Genomic DNA, 20,764 nt, shown 5'->3' with positions numbered 1-20,764 from the left:
TGAAGGTCAGTCAATCAGGCCACAAGAGCAGTCGCAAAAACCATCAAGCGCTATGATGAAACTGTCTCTCACGAGGACCGCCACAGGAAAGGAAGACCCAGAGTTAGCTTTGCTGCAGAGGATAAGTTAATTCGAGTTACCAGCCTCAGAAATTACAGACCAAATAAATGCTTCACAGAGTTCAAGTAACAGACATCTCAACATCAAATGTTCAGAGGAGACTGAGTGAATCAGGCCTTCATGGTCGAATTGCTGCAAAGAAACCACTACTAAAGGACACCAAGTAACAGCCAACAAGTGCTGTTAATATGTGGGAACTCCTTCAAGTCTGTTGAAAAAAGCATTCCAGGTGAAGCTGGTTGAGAGAATGCCAAGTGTGTGCAAAGCTGTCATCAAGGCAATGGGAGGCTTCTTTGAAGAATCTCAAATATGTTTTGATTTGTTTAAAGCTTTTTTTGGATGCTACATGATTCCATGTGTTATTTCATAGTTTTGATGTCTTCACTATTATCATACAATGTAGAAAATAGTCAAAATAAAGAAAAACCCTTGAATATAAATATATATATAAATATAAATATATATAGTTTTTAAGAACTCGGTCAGTGTCTCAATTTACTGTTGCGATTTCGAGTAGTAAACTACACAAGGTACAATTTGCTGTGCATCAGCAGTTTTTACAGTCAGTCAATTAGCCCATGTCAGCTAAAAAAAAGAAAAAAAAAAGATTGCCAAATTAATTTACAAGCCAGCTATCTAAGCTTGTTATCATCGTCAAATTAATGGCGGCCCCCACCATTGATTTTGTTAGTCTCACTCAGATATCATTTTAAAAACAGCAAACATTTCTCATGATGAGCTCAGATTTTTTTTTGTGGCACCCACCCCCATCAAAGTTGCCCATCCCTGCTTGAAATATGGCTATACTATTAGGGAATCTGAGAAAAACGCTTTATAGTAGGCTACCATTAAGAGCTTAATAAAAAGCGCATGTAGCGTTTCATGAAGGTGATAACCTGGGACACATTTTATCAACTGCGTGGGTGTTTTAGATTGATTTCATGCGGTATATGTTTGCCAAGTAACTTCACCAACAACAAGGCCTTTGTGGTCAGCTGTTTTACACACGCGTCCTCACTGTAAATCGCGAGACATAAATAGGCATTTCCTGTAAACTACAGAGGTTTCAGCAACGCAACTCTCATCCCTAAATCAAGTATTTTCAATGGAATAGGTCTTTCGACCCCAATGAATCAAAACTGCGCAATGATGAGAATGTGCAACATACCTTTTCAGCTTTTAGATTCGGTGTTGTTCTCCCAATATATGTTGCCTAATTTGACATTTAGTGGCAATGCATTACTCAAGAAAAGCAGCAGACCGCACTGACAGCAAACATCAAAATGGATGTCAACAAATCTTATAATTTAACAACAACTCATAAACTACTTCCAATGCTTAATATCAAATTGGTTATGTTAATTTATATTCAAGTTACTTATTGGGTAAATTGTTTAGCCCATAGATCACATTAACAATTTGCGCCCACCTCAGAGTGGCACTTCACTCAACCCATACCTGAAATCGCTGTATGGATGAATAATCCAATTACCGGCCGATTGGACGCGCTCTTGTTCCTTTTCCACCGCTTTTTGGCTCCCAAACATACGCAGGGAAAATTTATTAACTCCAGGCTGAAGCATGGAACTAAATTGGCGCTGCATATAAGTCCGATTGTCCTGCGGTTCCCCATCATCTGGCACAATCTGGGGTCCATCCTCAGATTTAAAAAATGCGAGAGAATTCCTGTTCTGTTGGTTCTGCACAGAGGACGATGCTTTTCTATTAGGGGCACTTGAGAAGGAAACTCTGGAGTCCTTTTTCTCATTGCCAGTAGTTGTGGCCCCGGCCACCTCGGGCCCTTGCCCCTGTACTGAGGTGATCGAACCGTCCATGCTGGCGACTCTGGAATTACATCTAGTTGGCCTTTTCCCGTTGTCCGCTGCAACTATTCCACCGGTCTGTTTCTCCTGCCTAGAGACGATGGAGGACAGGCTCCCTGAAATGTTGGGGTCCCTTCTGCAATCTCCGTTGTTGTTGCATATCACACCGGTAGTGCCTTCACCTGTCCAACAAGTAGCCAACCCGGTTACCGCTGACCCTGGGGCTAAGTCCCCTCCAGCCCTATAGTATGAGCCGCCACGGGCAGTAGCATCTCCCTGGCATAACAGAGCACAGCTTGTGGCGCCTGTAGGAGCACAAGGTGCGGACTCTTCGCCTTGCATGAACCACAGCTCATTGTTGGAGTTCTTGCGCGCTGTTGATGATGCTCCCCCTCCTGGCGTAAATTGCTTCATCTTCAAACTTAGACCGTTCCTATCGCCTCCGCCACCAACGGAGCCGGTTCCGCACAATAAAGGCTGCTGGAATTTGGACTCATCTTCTCCATCCTCAGCCTCGTCCATGACAGCGCCTGGGAATAGAGTGCGCGCCTTCGGAACCTTTGCGTGGCTGGGCGGCGACGAGTTCAAAGCAGCCCCAGCCTATTGTATCCAGTGGAAACCACTTTAGGATACAGCACCAGTGGCGTTGCTATGGCTGCAATCAGGCTATTCGTTTCATGTCACAGTGAAACGGAGAGCCCGTCCTATTACCTATAACCTCAGAGCCCTCCTCTCCTCCTCACGAATGACATCCAAGGGAAGTTTCCAATGTGAGATGACAGCATGGTGGACCAAAGAAAGATGGAAAAAAAGTAATACAATTGTGAAATATTTTATATATCTGTTTTGAATATTGTATTTTCAATGCAAATAGTTTGTGAAACATTCAAATGCAATAGTAGCCTTGAAAGGTCAATCGATAAGCACATTGGCAAATTTACTCAATTTTATGCATAGCACGCATGTGTAATCCCCAAATAATACTGGTGGATTACTTCACCTGAGAAATGGAATATGTGCCAATATAGGCTACAATATTCACCAGTCCAGATGTCGATTTATTCAAGACACCTTGATAGGCTACGTCAACCATGCCACATATAATCACAATGGTTCCTCCACTGATGATTAAATGGCACCCTCTGGTGTCGAATCTTCTCAATGATTTGGATGTGTAGGCCTACTGATGTAATATTGTACAGTGAGTCTATATCGGTTTGGACTATGAAATCAGACCTTTAGTCCACTCATTTACTAGTCTCCCTAGGACCTAAGTAGATAAATTGCCTCCCACAACGTTAGCAATGTTCCAGTATACAGTCGTGGCCAAAAGTTGAGAATTACAAATATTAATTTTCACAAAGTTAGCTGCCTCAGTGTTTTAGATAGTTTTGTCAGATGTTACTATGGAATACTGAAGTATAATTACAAGCATTTCATAAATGTCAAAGGCTTTTATTGACAATGAAGTTGAAGTTGATGCAAAGAGTCAATATTTGCAGTGTTGACCCTTCTTTTTCAAGACCTCTGCAATCCGCCCTGGCATGCTGTCAATTAACTTCTGGGCCACATCCAGACTGACGGCAGCCCATTCTTGCATAATCAATGCTTGGAGATTGTCAGAATTCATGGGTTTTTGTTTGTCCACCAGCCTCTTGAGGATTGAGCATAAATTCTCAATGGGATTATGGTCTGGGGAGTTTCCTGGCCATGGACCCAAAATATTGATGTTTTGTTCCCCGAGCCACTTAGTTATCACTTTTGCCTTATGGCAAGGTGCTCCATCATGCTGGAAAAGGCATTGTTCGTCACCAAACTGTTCCTGGATGGTTGGGAGAAGTTGTTCTCGGAGGATGTGTTGGTACCATTCTTTATTCATGGCTGTGTTCTTAGGCAAATTGTGAGTGAACCCACCCACTCCCTTGGCTGAGAAGCAACCCCACACATGAAAGGTGCTTTAGTGTTGGCATGAAAGATGCTTTACTGTTGGTAGCGCTCACCATGTCTTCTCCGGACAAACTTTTTTCCGGATGCCCCAAACAATCGGGAAGGGGATTTATCAGAGAAATTGACTTTACCTCAGTAGTCCAATCCATGTACTTTTTGCAGAATATCAATCTGTCCCTGATTTTTTCCTGGAGAGAAGTGGCTTCTTTGCTGCCCTTCTTGACACCAGGCCATCCTCAAAGTCTTCACCTCACTGTGCGTGCAGATGCACTCACACCTGCCTGCTGCCATTCCTGAGCAAGCTCTGTACTGGTGGTGCCCCGATCCCGCAGCTGAATCAACTTCAGGAGTCGGTCCTGGCGCTTGCTGGACTTTCTTGGGCCCCCTGAAGCCTTCACAATTGAACCACTCTCCTTGAAGTTCTTGATCCGATAAATGGTTGATTTAGGTGCAATCTTACTGGCAGCAATATCCTTGCCTGTGAAGCCGTTTTTGTGCAAAGCATTGACAGCACGTGTTTCCTTGCAGGCAAACATGGTTGACAGAGGAAGAACAATGACTCCAAGCACCACCCTCCTTTTGAAGCTTTCAGTCTGTTATTCAAACTCAATCAGCATGACAGAGTGATCTCCACCCTTGTCCTCGTCAACACTCACACCTGTGTTAATGAGAGAATCACTGACATGTCAGCTGGTCCTTTTGTGGCAGGGATGAAATGCAGTGGAAATGTTTTTGGGGGATTCAGTTCATTTGCATGGCAAAGAGGGACTTTGCAATTAATTGTAATTCATCTGATCACTCAGAACATTCTGGAGTATATGCAAATTTCCATCATACAAACTGAGGCAGCAGACTGAAAATTTATATTTGTGTCATTCTCAAAACTTTTGGCCACAACTGTATGTAATGTTGTTGTCATAGGTCTGGAATTTCCAAGACTACTCCTTTACCATTGGGTAACTCCTTCTGTATGTATGCCAGCTTCAAGTCATGCCATTTACCAGAGGACCAACACCTTTGCTCTACAAACCCATCGCCAACGACTATCCAGGGCACTTAACAGTAACTTCATAGCTTTGTGTGGGATGACCTATAGCATTTTATTGCCCAGAGGAAATTAACCAAAATGTCCATCTTATTCAAGCAGTAACAGACAGACCACATCTCTTAAATCAGATCACTTTATTGAGATTGTGCAAATTGGTACAGTTGTGTTGAATCTAATTAGTTACTTTTAAGCAAAATAAATGACAGTAATTTTCACATGTACTTCTTAAACTACCGGTGCACATCCAGTCACAATACTAAATCAAGTTAGTGCAACATGTGGCTTCTGAGTTGTCTACAAAGTGGAGGTTAGAAAAAGGACAATGCTTCAATAGTGTCAATCCTGTTAAGGTTCCATGTACCCTTCAAGAAAACAAGCCATTTAAAAATCGCCTTCCATTCTGATTAATACATTAGTATTAGTCGTTGTTCAGATGCAGAAAACCAATCTCTTACACTTGGTCCTTTTTCAGGAAGTATTACTATGGATGTGACTATGGCAACAAAAGCATAGAAAATTCAAAACTACAACTTAACATAGTAGTAAAACTCCAAAAAGCTTGGATTTTATTTTGCAATGATTAGCCTTTTAAAATCTCAACAGCGCATGTATTAAATACAGCAGGAACTCAGACGAAATTGCATTATAATCCTACCTGCTGCGTTTCATTTAGGAACTACCTACAGTATTATAACTTCCTCTGCGGAAAATCAAATACCGTGGAGGAAGTCAAATGGACTGTGTTAAGGTGTATCCTATAACTCAGCCAACTATGTGAGGGATGCATGGATGGGCCTCTCCAGTTCAGGGGCCTGATTCATGTAATTTGTCCCCAGCCCTATATCTAAACACACCTGATTAAACTAATTGCATTCTAAAGACAATGATTAGTTGATTATTGGAGTCAGGTGTGGTAATAGGGCCTGGGGAAAAAGCATGTCAGTGTCCAAACGTTTCACAATCGTAGTAAGATCCATGTTGCTTAACAGGTGGCTGGCTGTTCATGCTTGCAAATATAAGAGCAGATATTTAGACGTGAAGGACAGTGGAGGAAGCTATAAGCACAAATAGAAAAACCACCAATAGATCATTCCCACGTAAACCTTTACAATGGACTTCACTACGAACAAACACTTCTAGAACGGCAATAAAACTCATGCAAAAACATGTTTTTTTTTGCCAATGGCCTTAAGCCGAAAGCACAATATGGAGAGAAATATAGAAGTACAATTCAGTCCATTTCTCAAGACATTAACGTTCAAGAATTTAAATTTAAAGTTGTTTAAAATTTGCAGGGTGCACTAGATTATGTGACGCTCAGCAAATGCTCTTCATCCTGGAAGATAGTCATCAGGATATCTGTCAGGAAAGAAAGGGGACTGACAATTAGATTGAGAGCTCAACCTCTACGGGAGGTTTACTGCTTTGATTTTGCAATCAGAATAAATTAATTTGAAATAGGCTCATCCAGTCGAGTGGGTTGATTCAAAAGCACTCACACACACACACACCTCTCATCTTCTCTCAGTTGGAGTTCCTTTGCCTGACATCCTTGTGGTTTGTGGCAGCATTGCTTTTCCTGAAATACATTTTCCATCCAGAACTTTACAAACACAGCAATGTATATCTTAAATGTTTATTTTTTTTTAAATTACCCCTTTTTCGTGATATCCAAATTGGTAGTTACAGCCTTGTCCCATCGCTGCAACTCCTAAACTGACTCGGGCGAGGCGAAGGTCGAGAGCCATGTGTCCTCCGAAACACGGCCCTGCCAAGCCACACTGCTTCTTGACACACCGCCCGCTTAACCCCGAAGCCAGCCGCACCAATGTGTCGGAGGAAACACTGTACAACTAGCGACCGAAGTCGGCCTGTGTGCGCCCGGCCCGCCACAGGAGTCGCTAGAGCACGCTGGGACAACGACATCCCGGCCGGCCAAACCCTCCCCTAACCCGGACGACGCTAGGCCAATTGTGCGCCGCCTCATGGGTCTACCGGTCACAGCCACCTGCGACAGCATGGGATCGAACCCAGGTCTGTAGTGACGCCTCTAGCACTGCGATGCTGTGCCTTAGACCCTTGCACCTCTTGGGAGGCCCATTTATATATTTTCTTCATGAGAAATTAAATGTATTGCATTTTTACATGTCAGTGTAAAATGTGTACTTACAGGGGAGCAGAACCTGAGTCCTCATCTATAAAGCAGCACAGGGACAAGAGAAAAGATGTGTCAACAGCTGAATTGGTCAGAGACTGTCTGGTAGGGAGACATTCTAATGAGAGCAAGGCATGGAGAAAATTCTTTCCACAGACAATGAAGGAAATGGTGACAAAGTTCCAAGTATTTCTTTAAGTAGGCCATTGTCAAATGATTGCAGTCAATTATGCAAAACAAGCATACACTGCCATAATTCTATCTGCAATAAGCAAATACAGTTACATCGCTTGAACTTAAGCATTTCATTTAAAAAGAAAAGGTAGATTTGTCATAACTGCAGTTAACTGTATCCCAACTCTATGTTCCTGATTAGAAGATATGGTATCAATCTGTTCTGAGCATCTCAAAATAACGCAAACAGGATAACCAAGTGAAAAGTGAAAAATTGAAGGGACAATGCAACACCGAAAACAGCTCTAAACAAAGCGTACAGGTATACTGCAGATTAAAAAGGTCTGGACATGACCGTTCAGTCACCGGTTAAAATCAAAGAATAGGTGCCCTCAGGCAATGAATGAGATCAATGAAATGATATCCCTATTATAAAAAAAAGAAAATGACTTGTCATGCATGAGATCAAGATGCAGATGGCATGCAAGACAAGATATTATAAAAGGTACACACAGAAATATGACATAACCAGAGCAACTTCCTGCTTACAGACGTCAACAACTGTATGCAAGCAGGAAGTTGCCCCGTGATGTCATACTGCTGTGTGTACCTTTAAAAACCCTAAACCCTTAGGTGTTTCCAACACTACAAACCATGACATTAGGCCTAATTTCCATCTCCACATAAATCACATGACTTGGGCTATTTGACCCTTTTACTGGCATGACAAAAACACATTGATTGGTGGGCATAAAAATGTGGCGAAGTTTTAGCAGTCTGAAAATGTATTTCAAATTTGGCCCAAATTGGTCCAATATATGAATGCAAGGCCAGTGGAAGAGTTCCTTATTAGATACATTCTTAACAAGTGAACGCAGTGCATTCCTATAGCTTCTCAGTTACGGTCATCTCAGGTCAACCACTTCCGTCTGACATGCAGTTTTGATCACTTACCAAAACGCAAACGCAGCAGCGAACAGAGAAATACAAAACGGAGAAGGAAAAAAAGTGTTCTAATAGAAAACCAATTGCTTTTGATCAAATGAAATGACTAAAATCATAAGTGAAAAACATATTTAAATTGCAAATCAAGAAGACCAAGTAAATAACAGTAAACCTGCTATATCCAAACCATTAAGAAAAGACAACGTGTTGAGATATCATTAAAATGGCAGCTAATGCACAGCAATCTTTGGAGAATGACAGTACATCTGAAACTAAGACTGTTCAGCCACTGGAGGGCAGCAGACACTCACAGCTAAATCATATGGACTTAGCGAGGTATGCTACTTCAGAAATCATGAATGGCAAAACAAGAGTACTTCGTTTCTGCATTTCTCTGTGGGTGTTCCTACGTACCGTCGTTGATCTCATCAGGCTTTCTCCGCTTCTCGTAGATGAAGATGATGCTGACCAAGATGATGACCTCGGCCACGATGCCCAGGAAGGGCCAGAGGGCGGCCAGGCGGCTGCGGACGCGCAGGTGGATCTTGTCGAAGGCCGAGTCCACTTCTCTGGCACCGTAGCACATGTAGTCGCCCATGTCCATGGCGATGTCCAGGTCATTGATGGTCAGGGTGGTCCTGTTGGGGGTGCTCTTGATCTCATACCTGTCAGTACCGTTGGTGATGGCCTGAGAATGACAAATAGGGAGCAAAAAGTAATTGAATACTCAACTCTTATCTAGGGCAGAGACCTCTCTGGATAGTACTAGTGCATGTGGCATTACTGTGACTTCAATCAAGATATTGATTTAGTCAACGATTCCTAACATTGGAAAATAACTGCAGCATGTGACTTAATTCACTCAGTTCAGCATCAGGGGTTATTCTGGCTCAGTGAAACTCATCGTGGTTAAGCCTAATGGTGCGTCAATGATGGTAAACGCATACCTTCTTCAGCATTTCTTCTCCTTCCAGTTTGTACCACTTCCAGTCAGTAGGCAGTGGATATCCATGACTGACACACACCAGCACACCCTTGTCCTGCTCGTTTCCATGCTCAGAGCGTTTGTAGGCCGAGACATGGATAGCAGCTAGTGACAAACACACGGATGCAGGTATTTATCGTTTAGCCGCGATTCATCCAACACCTGCAGTTGTCTAAAACTGGCTATAGAAGCCCATTACAGCTTTCAGATACTCAAAGTGCACTAAGGTAGTAACATTCATCGGCTTAGCTAATGACAGTAGAGACTTCACTTTAAAAGTTCAAACGCATTACTTACTTTTGACTGCAATGGATTTCTTCACCACAGGATCAGACAGGAAGACGCAGTCATATACTCCACCAGAATGGAAATCAATTTTAGCCAAGCTAATGGGGGGAAAAAAACAACAACGTAAGCCCTGAGGATGAGAAACGCAGGCCTACAGACTTCACTCAATGGCTTCAAACACATCTCAGTCATGAAGTCACTTTGCCTGTAAAAACACACTACAAAAGATGCTGCACCAACAGGCTGAACTTCAAATGGCTCCCTGTTGCTGTTGAGAATGAGAAGCAACCAGATAAAAATAAACTGCCTCTCTCCTTGTTACAAACGCTTCTACTTCCCCCTGGTAACAACAATCAGACTTGTGTCGGCACTGGAACCCTGCTCTTTACGTCTGATGGGGAATTATGGTTATTATGAGAGTGAAAGAATGGGAGTGCTAGGGGGCGCTTATCCATGCTGCTGCCAAGGCTACAACCAAAGCTGTAGTCCATCTCGCTACTAATTAATGGCAGGCAATGCCTGAGCAGGGCCTGGAGTGTTACCTTTAATGGATGGTATGTGTATGTGTGTGTGAGCAATAGAATGAGGGAGAGCTAACATGTAGAAAATACTTGGAGGAAAGGTTGGCATGGCTTTTCATTCGGTGTTGCTGTGCGGTCAAATCTGTGACCTACCGCCCTGCTGACCAAACATTATAAAGGCATGGTCGCTAATAATGACAAGCAATGACTGCTAGATTCAGGACAACAGCTGAATCTCAAATCAGCGAGCCCAGCTCCGGGAAATCGTTCTATAGCTCAGAGGGATTCCTGTCCATCTGGTGGCTCAAACATGCAAACACACGCTGCCTGCCTGGCAGGCACTTACATGTACTCGGTGTAGAGAGCAGCAGAGTCCTGCTTGGATGACTCGATCACATTGCCATTCCTCATCCAGTAATGACCTTTGACTGTGGACGGGGGGTTGGTCAGGTTGCACGAGAGGATGGCAGAAGTCTGGTTGTTCACCTCCATAGGTGAAGACACAATTAAGGGATCTGTAGACAAAGTCAACATATTAATAAGCCGTCCTTTGACCATGACCACTTCTAGTAGGATCATTACCGTAGTAACATTACCACGACGACAAGCCAAGTGTAACTAATTCTTGCATGTCTTTTCACGTACAGGATATTGCTAAAATACTTTAGGGTAACTAAAGACACAAAAAAATATTTTATATCCAAGTAGTGGATTTAATCCAAACTTAAAAGGTACGCATGTATTGGGTTTACAGGATAAATGGCTCTCTTGATACCAACATGTTGCAGCACAAACCTTGACTGTTCAGGGCTTGACATTGCTTTACTATCCTTTAGCCTAAACTTCATAGTGACAACTGATAAGGTCTAGCTTAGCTTGTCAAATGTTATTACTTTCAAAATCAAGCCAAGAACTGGCCAAGAACAGCACAATATAAAAAAGGCAGTGCCTCTTCCAAGAAGAGGCGGATCACATGGGCAGGCACCTAAAAATGGAGAGCTCGGGCTGAACCAAGAGTTAAATACAAGAGGGGTTACACAGGGAAATTAATCTAGGAGACCATGAGGAGAGGAGCTTGTAATCAACACATGCAGAAGAAGCAACCGGCAAGGTATGGTAGGTTGGTGTTCCACTAACAGAGAAGAGGAACAAATAAGAGGATATTTTGGTTTGATTCAGGTAGAGAAAACAAATACTGGAAAGATGCCCTATGGCTAAGAATCAGAAAGCTGGGTTGCTGTCTCCTATAGATAGATTTAGTACTCCTAAAGAGCCTAGTCAGGCCTAACAGGTCTAAAGAGTGTAAACACCACAGGACAGTGTCAATATGTTAGTATCAATTACACATTCTATACCTTGGACAAGACAGCAAAATAGACCAAATGGAAGCCAACAAGAAGCTGACCAACCCATAATCTGACCCTTTTAAAAACAAAATTAACATTTTATGATTCAAAAATTAGATGTAGCCATTTGCAGGTTTCAGACCTTATGACCAGTATTATGTGAAATATTTTCCTAATTCATTTAAAATAAGGATTTGACATAGGCCCAGCAAAAAAAAAGGCATCAGATTGAGGGTAGTGCTACGGCAGGTAGGACACGTCTAAGGAGAGGCCCGGCCACGCCTTGTGGTCAGGTTGGCTCTCCACTACTGGACATCATGGGAGCTCAGTGAGGGGAGAGTAGGGGAGTCTGGGTGAAACAGGGGAGAGGGCAGGAGAAGGTGTGGGACAGGAGCTGGACCCCTCGCTGTCCTCTACAGGGAGACGATGCCTGGCTGTACGTAGGGCCTCCCAACACTCACATTCAAACACTATAACGTTAGCCTGTGAGCGGATCCACTTGATTTTGGGTGCCTTCTTCAGCTCGTTGCGGTCGGGGTCGTTGGAAGCGCGGCACTCGTACGTGCCGGAGTCATCGAGCGTGAGGTTTAAGAGGTGAATGGAGCTGGTGGCGTGCAGGATGTAGGTGGCGTTGATCTCGACACGGTCTCGCCGAGCCCCATCGAACAGCTGGGTCATGGTCTCGTCGGGCTCCTCGCCCTCTATGAACCACCACTGCACCTCTGGGATGGGGTTCCCCGTCACCTCACAGTGCAGCTCTGCAATGTCCTCTATCAGTTTCATCTGGGACAGGGGCGACTTGACAAAACCAGCTGATCAGGCCATTGTGGGAGAGGGGTGGTTTACATTGATTTGGTTTCAGATTGGTTTTTTAGCAAATCCGACAATTTTATGGAGGTGAAAGTAAAATGCGATGGAAAAGGCAAGCAGGCAAAAAAGAAAGAAACAAAAGATTAATAAAACACAAGAATGAGAGAAGGCACATGAAGAGTAGGGGTTTGAGTATCATTATTAACCAAAATAGTTCATGCCAAATGGCTTTTTAGAGTACTTGATACTCAGACCCATTGCAGATATAGACAAGTTGAATGACATGCATTAAAATCAAAAGCAACTAATAAAAACAGATAAATTTCATGAAGGGCAAGTGAAAATATGTTTGTTATTCATCGCACGAGTGGACTAAGCAGATGGATGAAATTTAAAATGTCAGATATGATTCAAAATTGTGTCTGTAAATCTATTACATTCTCTGTCCGTTTGTCATTGTGTTGAGAAGTGCAGGGCTTAGTTATTAAACGAAACACCTGATCTGACGTTGAGGACATTCTGTACAGGATTTAATACCCAGGAGGAGCAACAGAAGAATAACATTTGCAAGGCTCGAGGCGCATTCTGTAGAGTTAGCCCCCTGTAGGGTTATTTCTATCGAAGCCCACGGAACAATCTTAAATAAACACAGGAGAACAAAACCTTGGCATACCTTCAACATCCAGGCCCACTTGAATAAACAACCCAAGAGATCAATGATGAGAAATGCTTCAGAACAAACTCAGGGATCCCTATGTAACGCCGCTTGAACAAAGACAACCATGTTCAGACAACGCCTGAGCCACACCCTCTTTCTTTATTGCATCTTTGCATAGTAGGACAACAAGGCATGGTGGTAGGTGGACATTTTCTGAATAGTTGGCTCCCTAAAGACCAGAGACAGTATGTACCCATTAACATGTCCAAAGTCAAACTTGTAAAGTGGATTGGAGGCACGGCTGCCTCTGGCTCTAAAAATCATGTGACCTTTTAGCTAAGGCTGACAGGATCCTTTTAATAACCATAACAAAGAGGTCACCTTCATAGCAAATGCTGTACAAAACAAACCCAAGTAAATGCAGAGTGACTTCACATATGACTTCCGTTCAGGCCTAACTAAAATGAGTTGTTACTCTAGCTTGTATCAAACCTAACACACCAGCAAGTTCCTCCCCCCAAAAAAATTGTGTGTGTGGGTGGGGGGGGGGGGGGGGGGGGGGGGGGCCTGACCAAAAAGCCCGCTCCAGTATACCCCTCTTGAAATCAGTGTGACTCACCAGTACTGTAGGCAACATGTAGTCCTAACTGGCCTAGCATAGCAAAAAGACAGAAGCCTGACTGCTTGGAATGGTTGTCAAGTTCATGTGCTACAGTTTACTAACTACATAGGGTCATGCTCCACAAGCCGCCTACTCAGTGAAAACAACTAGGTTTATATTTTGTGTGAATGTTAGCTGGGGACAAATAGGACATTTCGAAAGCAGGTGTGATAGGCATGTGACTGCAAAATATAAAAGATGAACACAAAAAATGTCCTGCAACAGGTGAGAGAAAGAGTGATCATAGTCATTACAGTTGTTTGTATGCAGCATTTAGCCTACCCAGTGATCAATTATGCCGACATAAAATGGTCACCCAGAAAATGGGCACACAATCAAAATAGCAAACCAACAACATGAATCCTGAACACACTGTTCGGGGCAGACAGGGAAACAAATGCTACTAGCAATAAAGATTTATCTGAGTCATATATGTATTAATATTCTGTTACATAAATCAATGGGCTTTTATGAGCCCATCGTACTTCATGACTCCGCTCATTTGCATAGGAAATGCTTCAAAACGTATTTTTCCTGACCTCGTTTAACCGAAGGGAAAATGGCTGCCTGCTTTCTATAACCTACTTCTCCAACCAACGTTTTGCTCAAGACGAAGCTGGAGCGCAATAGAAATATAATTGTATTAATGATCTGGAGTTGCCAAAGCGGAAAACTGCCCGTCCAGCATGGGGACTGCCTGTGTGCTGTATCTTCAGAGGCATCTGCAGTCCTCTGGGACATGCCCTCTAAAGCTTTCATGCCACTCTGTATATCTAGGTCAATGGAGGACCTCGCAGAGTAAAAGGCCCAATGCAAAGTCCAGTCTCCCCTGACTGTCCTGGCAAAAATCAATATTTTTTTGTTAGGTTTACCAATTTAAATTGTTTGGAGCAAATAGGGCAGGTTATAGTGTAGGACTTTTCTATAAAAATCTGCTTTTTAAAAAGCAAAATACGAGGCAAGTTTCAAACATTTGGTACGGTTTTTAGGATTAACCAAAACCATTAGGCCTAAAATGGAGCCTTTTTCACACCAAATTAAGTGAGCTAGCAATCTACTCTCAATAAGATTATACATCATCCACATCGCTCCTTACTTAGAATGTTTTAGTGTCATTAATTGGTTCAAAACACATGAACTCATCATAATGAATCCACATACTGCCTTGTTTCTTTGACACTGAACATAAGTTAATACAATGTTGGACCCTCACTCTGAATTGGCTAAATTAACAATGAGTGCATCATGCGCTGCATGCAATGCTTTATTAAGTACTCAAGGTTGCGTAATGTATATATACTGCCATGGCTTGAGGCTCTTCCAGGCTTAGAAAGTCAGCACAATCTTAAATAGACAAGGCAGTGGTTGTGACGGAATGTTATAATGAGATTAAGGTAATCTAAATGTGTTGCAGTCTCCGCTAAAAACAAACCCGCACAACAATCTTGTAAATAAAGCTTCTTGCTTGTTTGACACATTTCATGTAACACATTCACATACATTTGTAATCAATTTAAAATGGTGTGAATTTAAATGTGGTAGCATGTTGTACCTCAACTGCATGCCATTAATCTCCATAGAAAAGGTTACACCTGATTTGAGGTCAAATATAGGCCTACTTTTTAAAAAAGGGATGTCTTTATATAGGACACAGCAGCTAACCTGCTAGTTAATGTCCAATGATTCAGGCAGGCAAACTGGTCTACACCAGTTTAAAGACTGCAGCTAAAACAAGCCAGAAGCACAAGCTTTGGCTCTCACACAAAACTAGCTGAGACTTGAAACACAAGTGTCCGGTTAGTCTGCTAATTTACAAATACAACACTAAAAAAATATATATATATTGGTTTATTTCTTCATAAACCAGCCAAAAGCAACTGCATTGGCTGGTTTATGAAAAATAAAACATCTATGATATTTGGCCAAAGGTGGGTTTGGATCACACGAAAAATTAGCAAGTTAGCTACCTAGTAGATACCATCTGTAAATGTTGACACGAGTTTGCCTATTTAAAACAAGTTATTTAATAAAATGATTTTTATGATGGCTGATTCCAATTGCAAAATCAACTATTTTACCTAGCGTTAACCGTTACAAGGGAGTGATTTTGATCACCGCAATGTGTTTAAATTAACTACCCGGTAAAGCCATTCATAGATGCTAACTACCTTTAGCGCCTCTACTAAACATAGTATCTTCTTGCCGGTGGAGTTTGGTTAAAAGCCCAGACGCTCGTTCTTAATATTAGCATGCATCGCTTGCGATAAAATTTTGGAAACACAAGGAAAGTAGCCATCTTTCATCTAAGCGAGAAATTATGTTCAAAAAAACAAAAAGGTTCAAATACTACACACCTTTAAAGGGTCAGTGTTCCCATACTGCCATACTATTCCCATTCTACAGCGCTGGCGCTACCGAAGACAGACACGGCCACCTATGCTAACAAGTCATCTACTGTGATCGAACAGTGTCGCGAAAGTATAGTTCATCGGATGGTTGCTAGAAAATACCCCACCGTTACACTTCAGTGAGCTGCACGGGGGGCGAAAAACTTACCTTAATGCATGAATGGGATATGCTACTGTACCTTTATCCACAATATATAAATACAGTTGAAGTCAGAAGTTTCAATACACCTTAGTCAAATACATTTAAACTCAGTTTCATAATTCCTGACATTTAATCCTAGTAAAACTTCCCTGTCATAAGTCAGTTAGGATCACTACTTTATTTTAATAATGTGAAATGTCAAAATAATAGTACAGAGAATGATTTATTTCTGCTTTTATTTCTTTAATCACATTCCCAGTGGGTCAGACATTTCAGGTAGCCTTCCACAAGCTTCCCACAATAAATTGGGCGAATTTTGGCCCATTCTTCCTGACAGAGCTGGTGTAACTGAGTCAGGTTTGCAGGCCTCCTTGCTCACACATGTTTTTTCAGTTCTGCCCACAAATTGTCTATAGGATTGAGGTCAGGGCTTTGTGATGGCCACTCCAATAACTTGACTTTGTTGTCCTTGAGCCATTTTGCTACAGCTTTGGAAGTAAGCTTGAAGTCATTGTCCATTTGGAAGACCCATTTGCGACCAAGCTTTAACTTCCTGACTGATGTCTTGAGATGTTACATCAATATATCCACATAATTTTCCTTCCTCATGATGCCATCTATTTTGTCAAGTGCACCAATCCCTCCTGCAGCAAAGCACCCCCAAAACATGACGCTGCCACCCCCCTTGCTTCACGGTTGGGATGGTGTTCTTCAGCTTGCAAGCCCCCCCCCCCCCTTTCCTCCAAACATAATGGTCATTATGGCCAAACAGGTATATTTTTGTTTCAGCAGACCAGAGGACATTCCTCCAAAAAGTACAATCTTTGTCCCCATGTGCAGTTGCAAACCATGGTCTGGCTTTATGGCGGTTTTTGAGCAGTGGCTACTTTGCTGAGCTGCCTTTCAGGTTATGTCGATATAGGACTTCACAAGGTCCTTTGCTGTTGTTCTGGGATTGATTTGCACATTTTGCACCAATGTACGTTCATTTCTAGGAGGCAGAACGCGTCTCCTTCCTGAGCGGTATGATGGCTGCGTTGTCCCATAGTGTTTATACTTGCGTACTATTGTTTGTATAGATGAATGTGGTACCTTCAGGCGTTTGGAAATTGCTCCCAAGGATGAACTAGACTTGTGGATATCCATCTTTTTTTCTGGGGGTCTTGGCTGATTTCCCCATGATGTCAAGCAAAGAGGCACAGAGATTGAAGGTAGCCCTTGAAATACATCCACAGGTACACCTCCAAATGACTCAAATTATGTCAATCAGCCTATCAGAAGCTTCTAAAGCCATGACATCATTTTCTGGAATTTTCCCAGCTGTTTATAGGCACTGTCAACTTAGTGTATGTAAACTTCTGACCCACTGGAATTGTGATAGATTATTTCACTTATAATTCCCAGTCTAAACAATTGTTGGAAAAATGACTTGTGTCATGCACAAAGTAGATGTCCTAACTGACTTACCAAAACTATAGTTTGTTGACAAGACATTTGTGGAGTGGTTGAGAAACAAGTTTTAATGACTCCAACCTAAGTGTATGTAAACTTCTGACTTCAACTGTATTTAGTTCTGGTAAAGTGTACTTCTTGTTCTCATGCTAGCGAGCAGTAGCCACGGCAGCCATTGTGTAATGGCACTTCACGTAGAACAAAGGAGCTGATTGGCTAACACCATCCAAAACGCTAGCTAGTATGAGGACGAGAAGGACAGTTTTACAGGAAAACAAACATTATTTAAATATTCTTGCTGTATCAGTTACGGATGAAAGTACAATTTGGGGCACAGTGGCATAGCCCATCCCTGCAAAGAGGTGCGTTTTCCGACCTATATCTTACACCGGCTCCACATTGCATTCCTACCCCAGTGTAGCTCATCGTAAACAATCATAATGGTACGGTTGGTATTTTATAATCTCCACCCGGCACAGCCAGAAGAGGACTGGCCTGGTTCCTCTAGGTTTCTTCCTAGGTTTTAGCCTTTCTAAGTTTTTCCTAGCCACCGTGCTTATACACCTGCATTGCTTGCTGGGGTTTTAGGCTGGGTTTCTGTACAGCACTTTATATATCAGCTGATGTAACTAGGGCTATATAAATAATTTTGATTGATTTGTTTTCTGGCACACAGCATATGGATCTGTGCAAAACTGCTACAGTAGTTAAGTGTTTATTTTTTATTTGAAAGTCTTCCTCGCTGATATGAAAGTGGCATATCAGCATATGTTTATAAAACATTTTAGCAAGGGATGATAGACGTTTCTAAATGCGTCGGAATTGTAGTTCACATGGAGCCAACCGTGGACGAGGCAAACCGCTGAAAACCCTACGGAGAAGCAGTCTGAAATGATAAATGGCTCCTACGCTTGAACGCTGGGACCATTATACTAGCTAACGTTAGCCAACTTAGCTAACGCATTACAAAAGAAGGTTGTTTCCTAGCCAGCTAGCCACTGGTCCATTTTCTAAAGTAGCTCGATGGCAAAGACTGGTTTAAAAACGTTGGGAAAACATTCAACTGTAAACAAAATAATGTCTTAGCTACGTTTACGAAAGCACTATATCAAATCAATAATTGAAAAGCGCTAACGTTAGCTTGTTTGCTATCAAGCCAGTGAGTTAGCACGCACGGCACACACAACCGAGTTAGTCTAACTCAATGACTGTATGTATGATGTCTAACTAGCTAGAAAGCAAGCTAAAAATATTACCTGTCAGGGCATCGGCTCGGTACAAGCACAAGAGGAGGGCACTTAAACCCCACAGATATTTCATTTCGACGATGTCCTTTTCTAGCACAGATATATACTTTCACAATTTTTTTTAATACGTTAGCTCTGCTCCACCATCGACCGAGTTGGTCGTCCTCTACTTGTTCCTCAATTCAATCAGTCACGTCGTGAACTAGCACGTACACATGACATGACGCTCGGGCGTGACCAAAATAGATTTGATTACCAAACCACAGAGTTTCTAACCCCAGAGGCGCAGCATCACTTCCGGGAACGCTTGCGGAAACAGACTCTTCATACTTCCGTTAGCAGATAAGGCCAGGGTTTGAGGAGTCAAATGGCGCGTTTCAGTGGTAAAGGTGAAAGTAGCCGAATGTAGAGGAAAGTCAGGAGAGTAAAGTGGATGGAGGTACACGTGCACCAACAGCAAGTCGGACAACTTATGCTTTTTCTAGGAAACGCGAAAATGGCATTCTCCTCTGTTACTGTTGATAAGATCAATATTTATTGGTCACATACACATATTTATCAGATGTTATTGCGAGTGTAGCGAAATGCTTGTGTTCTTACCTCCAACAGTGCAATAGTATCTAACAATTTACAACAATACATACAAATCTAATAGTAAAATAATGGAATTAAGAAATATATAAATATTAGATCGAGCAATGTCGGAGAGGCATTGACGAAAATACAGTATAATAGAATATAGTATATACATATAAGATAAGTAAAGCAGTATGTAGACATTAAAGTGGCCAGTAATTCCAAGTCTATGTGTATAGGGCAGCAGCCTCCAAGGTGCAGGGGGGGTGCGTAACTGGGGGGAAGCAGGCTAGTGATGGCAAGAAAGCGGCTGCTATCGAAATTCCACTTCTGCACAAAGCTGAACATGATCCATTTTTATACCTTTATTTAACTAGGCAAGTCAGTTAAGAACAAATCATTATTTTCAATGACAGCCTAGGAACAGTGGGTTAACTGCCTTGTTCAGGGGCAGAATGACAGATTTCTACCTTGTCAGCTCGGGGATTCGATCTGAGCACCTTTTGGTTATTGACCAACCACTAGGCTACCTGCCGCCCCAACATGTTCCAATGAATGAACATCCTGATGATAAGGAATTTAGATACCAGCCCAAGCTCTTTCTAACATTCACTAGACTTGTTTTGTATTTTTGTGTTGGTTTTCTCAAAATATAACTAGGTAGTGAGTACATAGGCTACTAGAAGGGGATATGCTCCATTGTATTTCATTACGTAATGCCCATGAACCTTCCTCATTATTGTTTGTGATTGTGCAACATGGAATTGTAACAAATGTGATTACATGGAGTCAACAAAAAAATCTTACTCTATGGAAATGTGGATCACACAGATAGGCCTATGTAGTTAGATTGTAAAGATACAGATGTATTTAAACTCTAAATAGTCATCCACCCAAAACAGTACAGATGGAAGGGATAATCAACGAAGGGCTGGGGCTATGCGTTCTGTGGAAAATAATGAACGACGTGGAAGATGTGTTCCACGACGTTAGCAGAGTGGAACTGACCTTCCACGGAGTTGCATTATTCTCCAGAGAACGCATAGAGCCCCGAGATAATTATCCCTTTCATACATACCATGGTTATATATTTTTTTGCCGCTATAAATGTGTTCAACGTCCACTGCTTTTAAGTTCACGGCCTGTACATGCTCAGTAAGGCCACAGTTAGACCCGATGACGTGTTGCTGCGCATGAGTTTAGCTAGCCAACGTCGCCATGACATCGCCTATTGAGTTAGCAGTTTCTTCATTTATTTTATTTAACCAGGTAAATTGCCTAAGAACAATTTCCCATTTACTGCAAGTACCTGGGGTATAGTTACAGGGGAGAGGAGGTGGGATGAATTAGCCAGTTTGAAACTGGGGATGATTAGGAGGCCATGATGGTATGAGGGCCAGATTGGGAATTCATACGGTTTTTGACAAAACCCCCCTCGGAAAATGACAACAAAGCAAA

At 42.2% G+C, this 20,764-nt stretch overlaps 2 protein-coding genes across 5 annotated transcripts in view; both read right to left on the bottom strand.

The window, feature by feature from the left end:
- Positions 1–2,465, bottom strand: part of LOC139410146 (potassium/sodium hyperpolarization-activated cyclic nucleotide-gated channel 2-like) — a 68,713-nt gene extending 66,248 nt beyond the window's left edge. Inside the window, exon 1 of the mRNA XM_071155589.1 lies at positions 1,579–2,465. Coding sequence (XP_071011690.1) covers positions 1,579–2,465 — 887 coding nt within the window. The remainder of the gene's footprint in view (positions 1–1,578) is intronic.
- Positions 2,466–5,057: 2,592 nt separating this feature from the next.
- LOC139409153 (basigin-like) lies at positions 5,058–18,945 on the bottom strand. 4 transcript variants are annotated; one of them, XM_071153922.1, is made up of 9 exons: positions 18,740–18,944; positions 11,814–12,164; positions 10,353–10,521; positions 9,495–9,583; positions 9,160–9,302; positions 8,627–8,900; positions 7,109–7,121; positions 6,450–6,517; positions 5,058–6,297 (listed from the first exon to the last, which is right to left on the bottom strand). In XM_071153922.1, exons 1-8 carry the CDS (start codon positions 18,801–18,803, stop codon positions 6,463–6,465), a joined length of 1,158 nt encoding a protein of 385 aa, XP_071010023.1. In that variant the 5' UTR covers positions 18,804–18,944; the 3' UTR covers positions 5,058–6,297; positions 6,450–6,462. The 4 variants fall into 4 exon arrangements, with proteins under 4 accessions (XP_071010023.1, XP_071010021.1, XP_071010024.1 ...); XM_071153920.1 differs by having other exon boundaries at positions 7,109–7,133; positions 18,740–18,939; XM_071153923.1 differs by having other exon boundaries at positions 5,967–6,297; positions 6,440–6,517; positions 18,740–18,945.
- Between the last annotated feature and the right edge of the window lie 1,819 nt (positions 18,946–20,764).

Source organism: Oncorhynchus clarkii, chromosome 5 (assembly GCF_045791955.1).
Source record: "Oncorhynchus clarkii lewisi isolate Uvic-CL-2024 chromosome 5, UVic_Ocla_1.0, whole genome shotgun sequence".
NCBI classification, from domain to species: domain Eukaryota; kingdom Metazoa; phylum Chordata; class Actinopteri; order Salmoniformes; family Salmonidae; genus Oncorhynchus; species Oncorhynchus clarkii.
The sequence above is the reverse complement of the archived record's forward strand: the minus strand, read 5'-3'. Positions and strand labels throughout refer to the sequence as shown.

Excerpts from the sequence above, each read along its gene's own strand:
- LOC139409153 (XM_071153921.1), bottom strand. The coding sequence starts at position 18,803 with ATGAAATATCTGTGGGGTTTAAGTGCCCTCCTCTTGTGCTTGTACCGA. Across the intron at positions 9,303-9,494 it reads GAAATCCATTGCAGTCAAAA|CTGCTATCCATGTCTCGGCC; the intron begins GTAAGTAATGCG and ends GTTTGTCACTAG. Across the intron at positions 7,134-8,626 it reads GCCTGATGAGATCAACGACG|ATGAGGACTCAGGTTCTGCT; the intron begins GTACGTAGGAAC and ends GCTGCTTTATAG.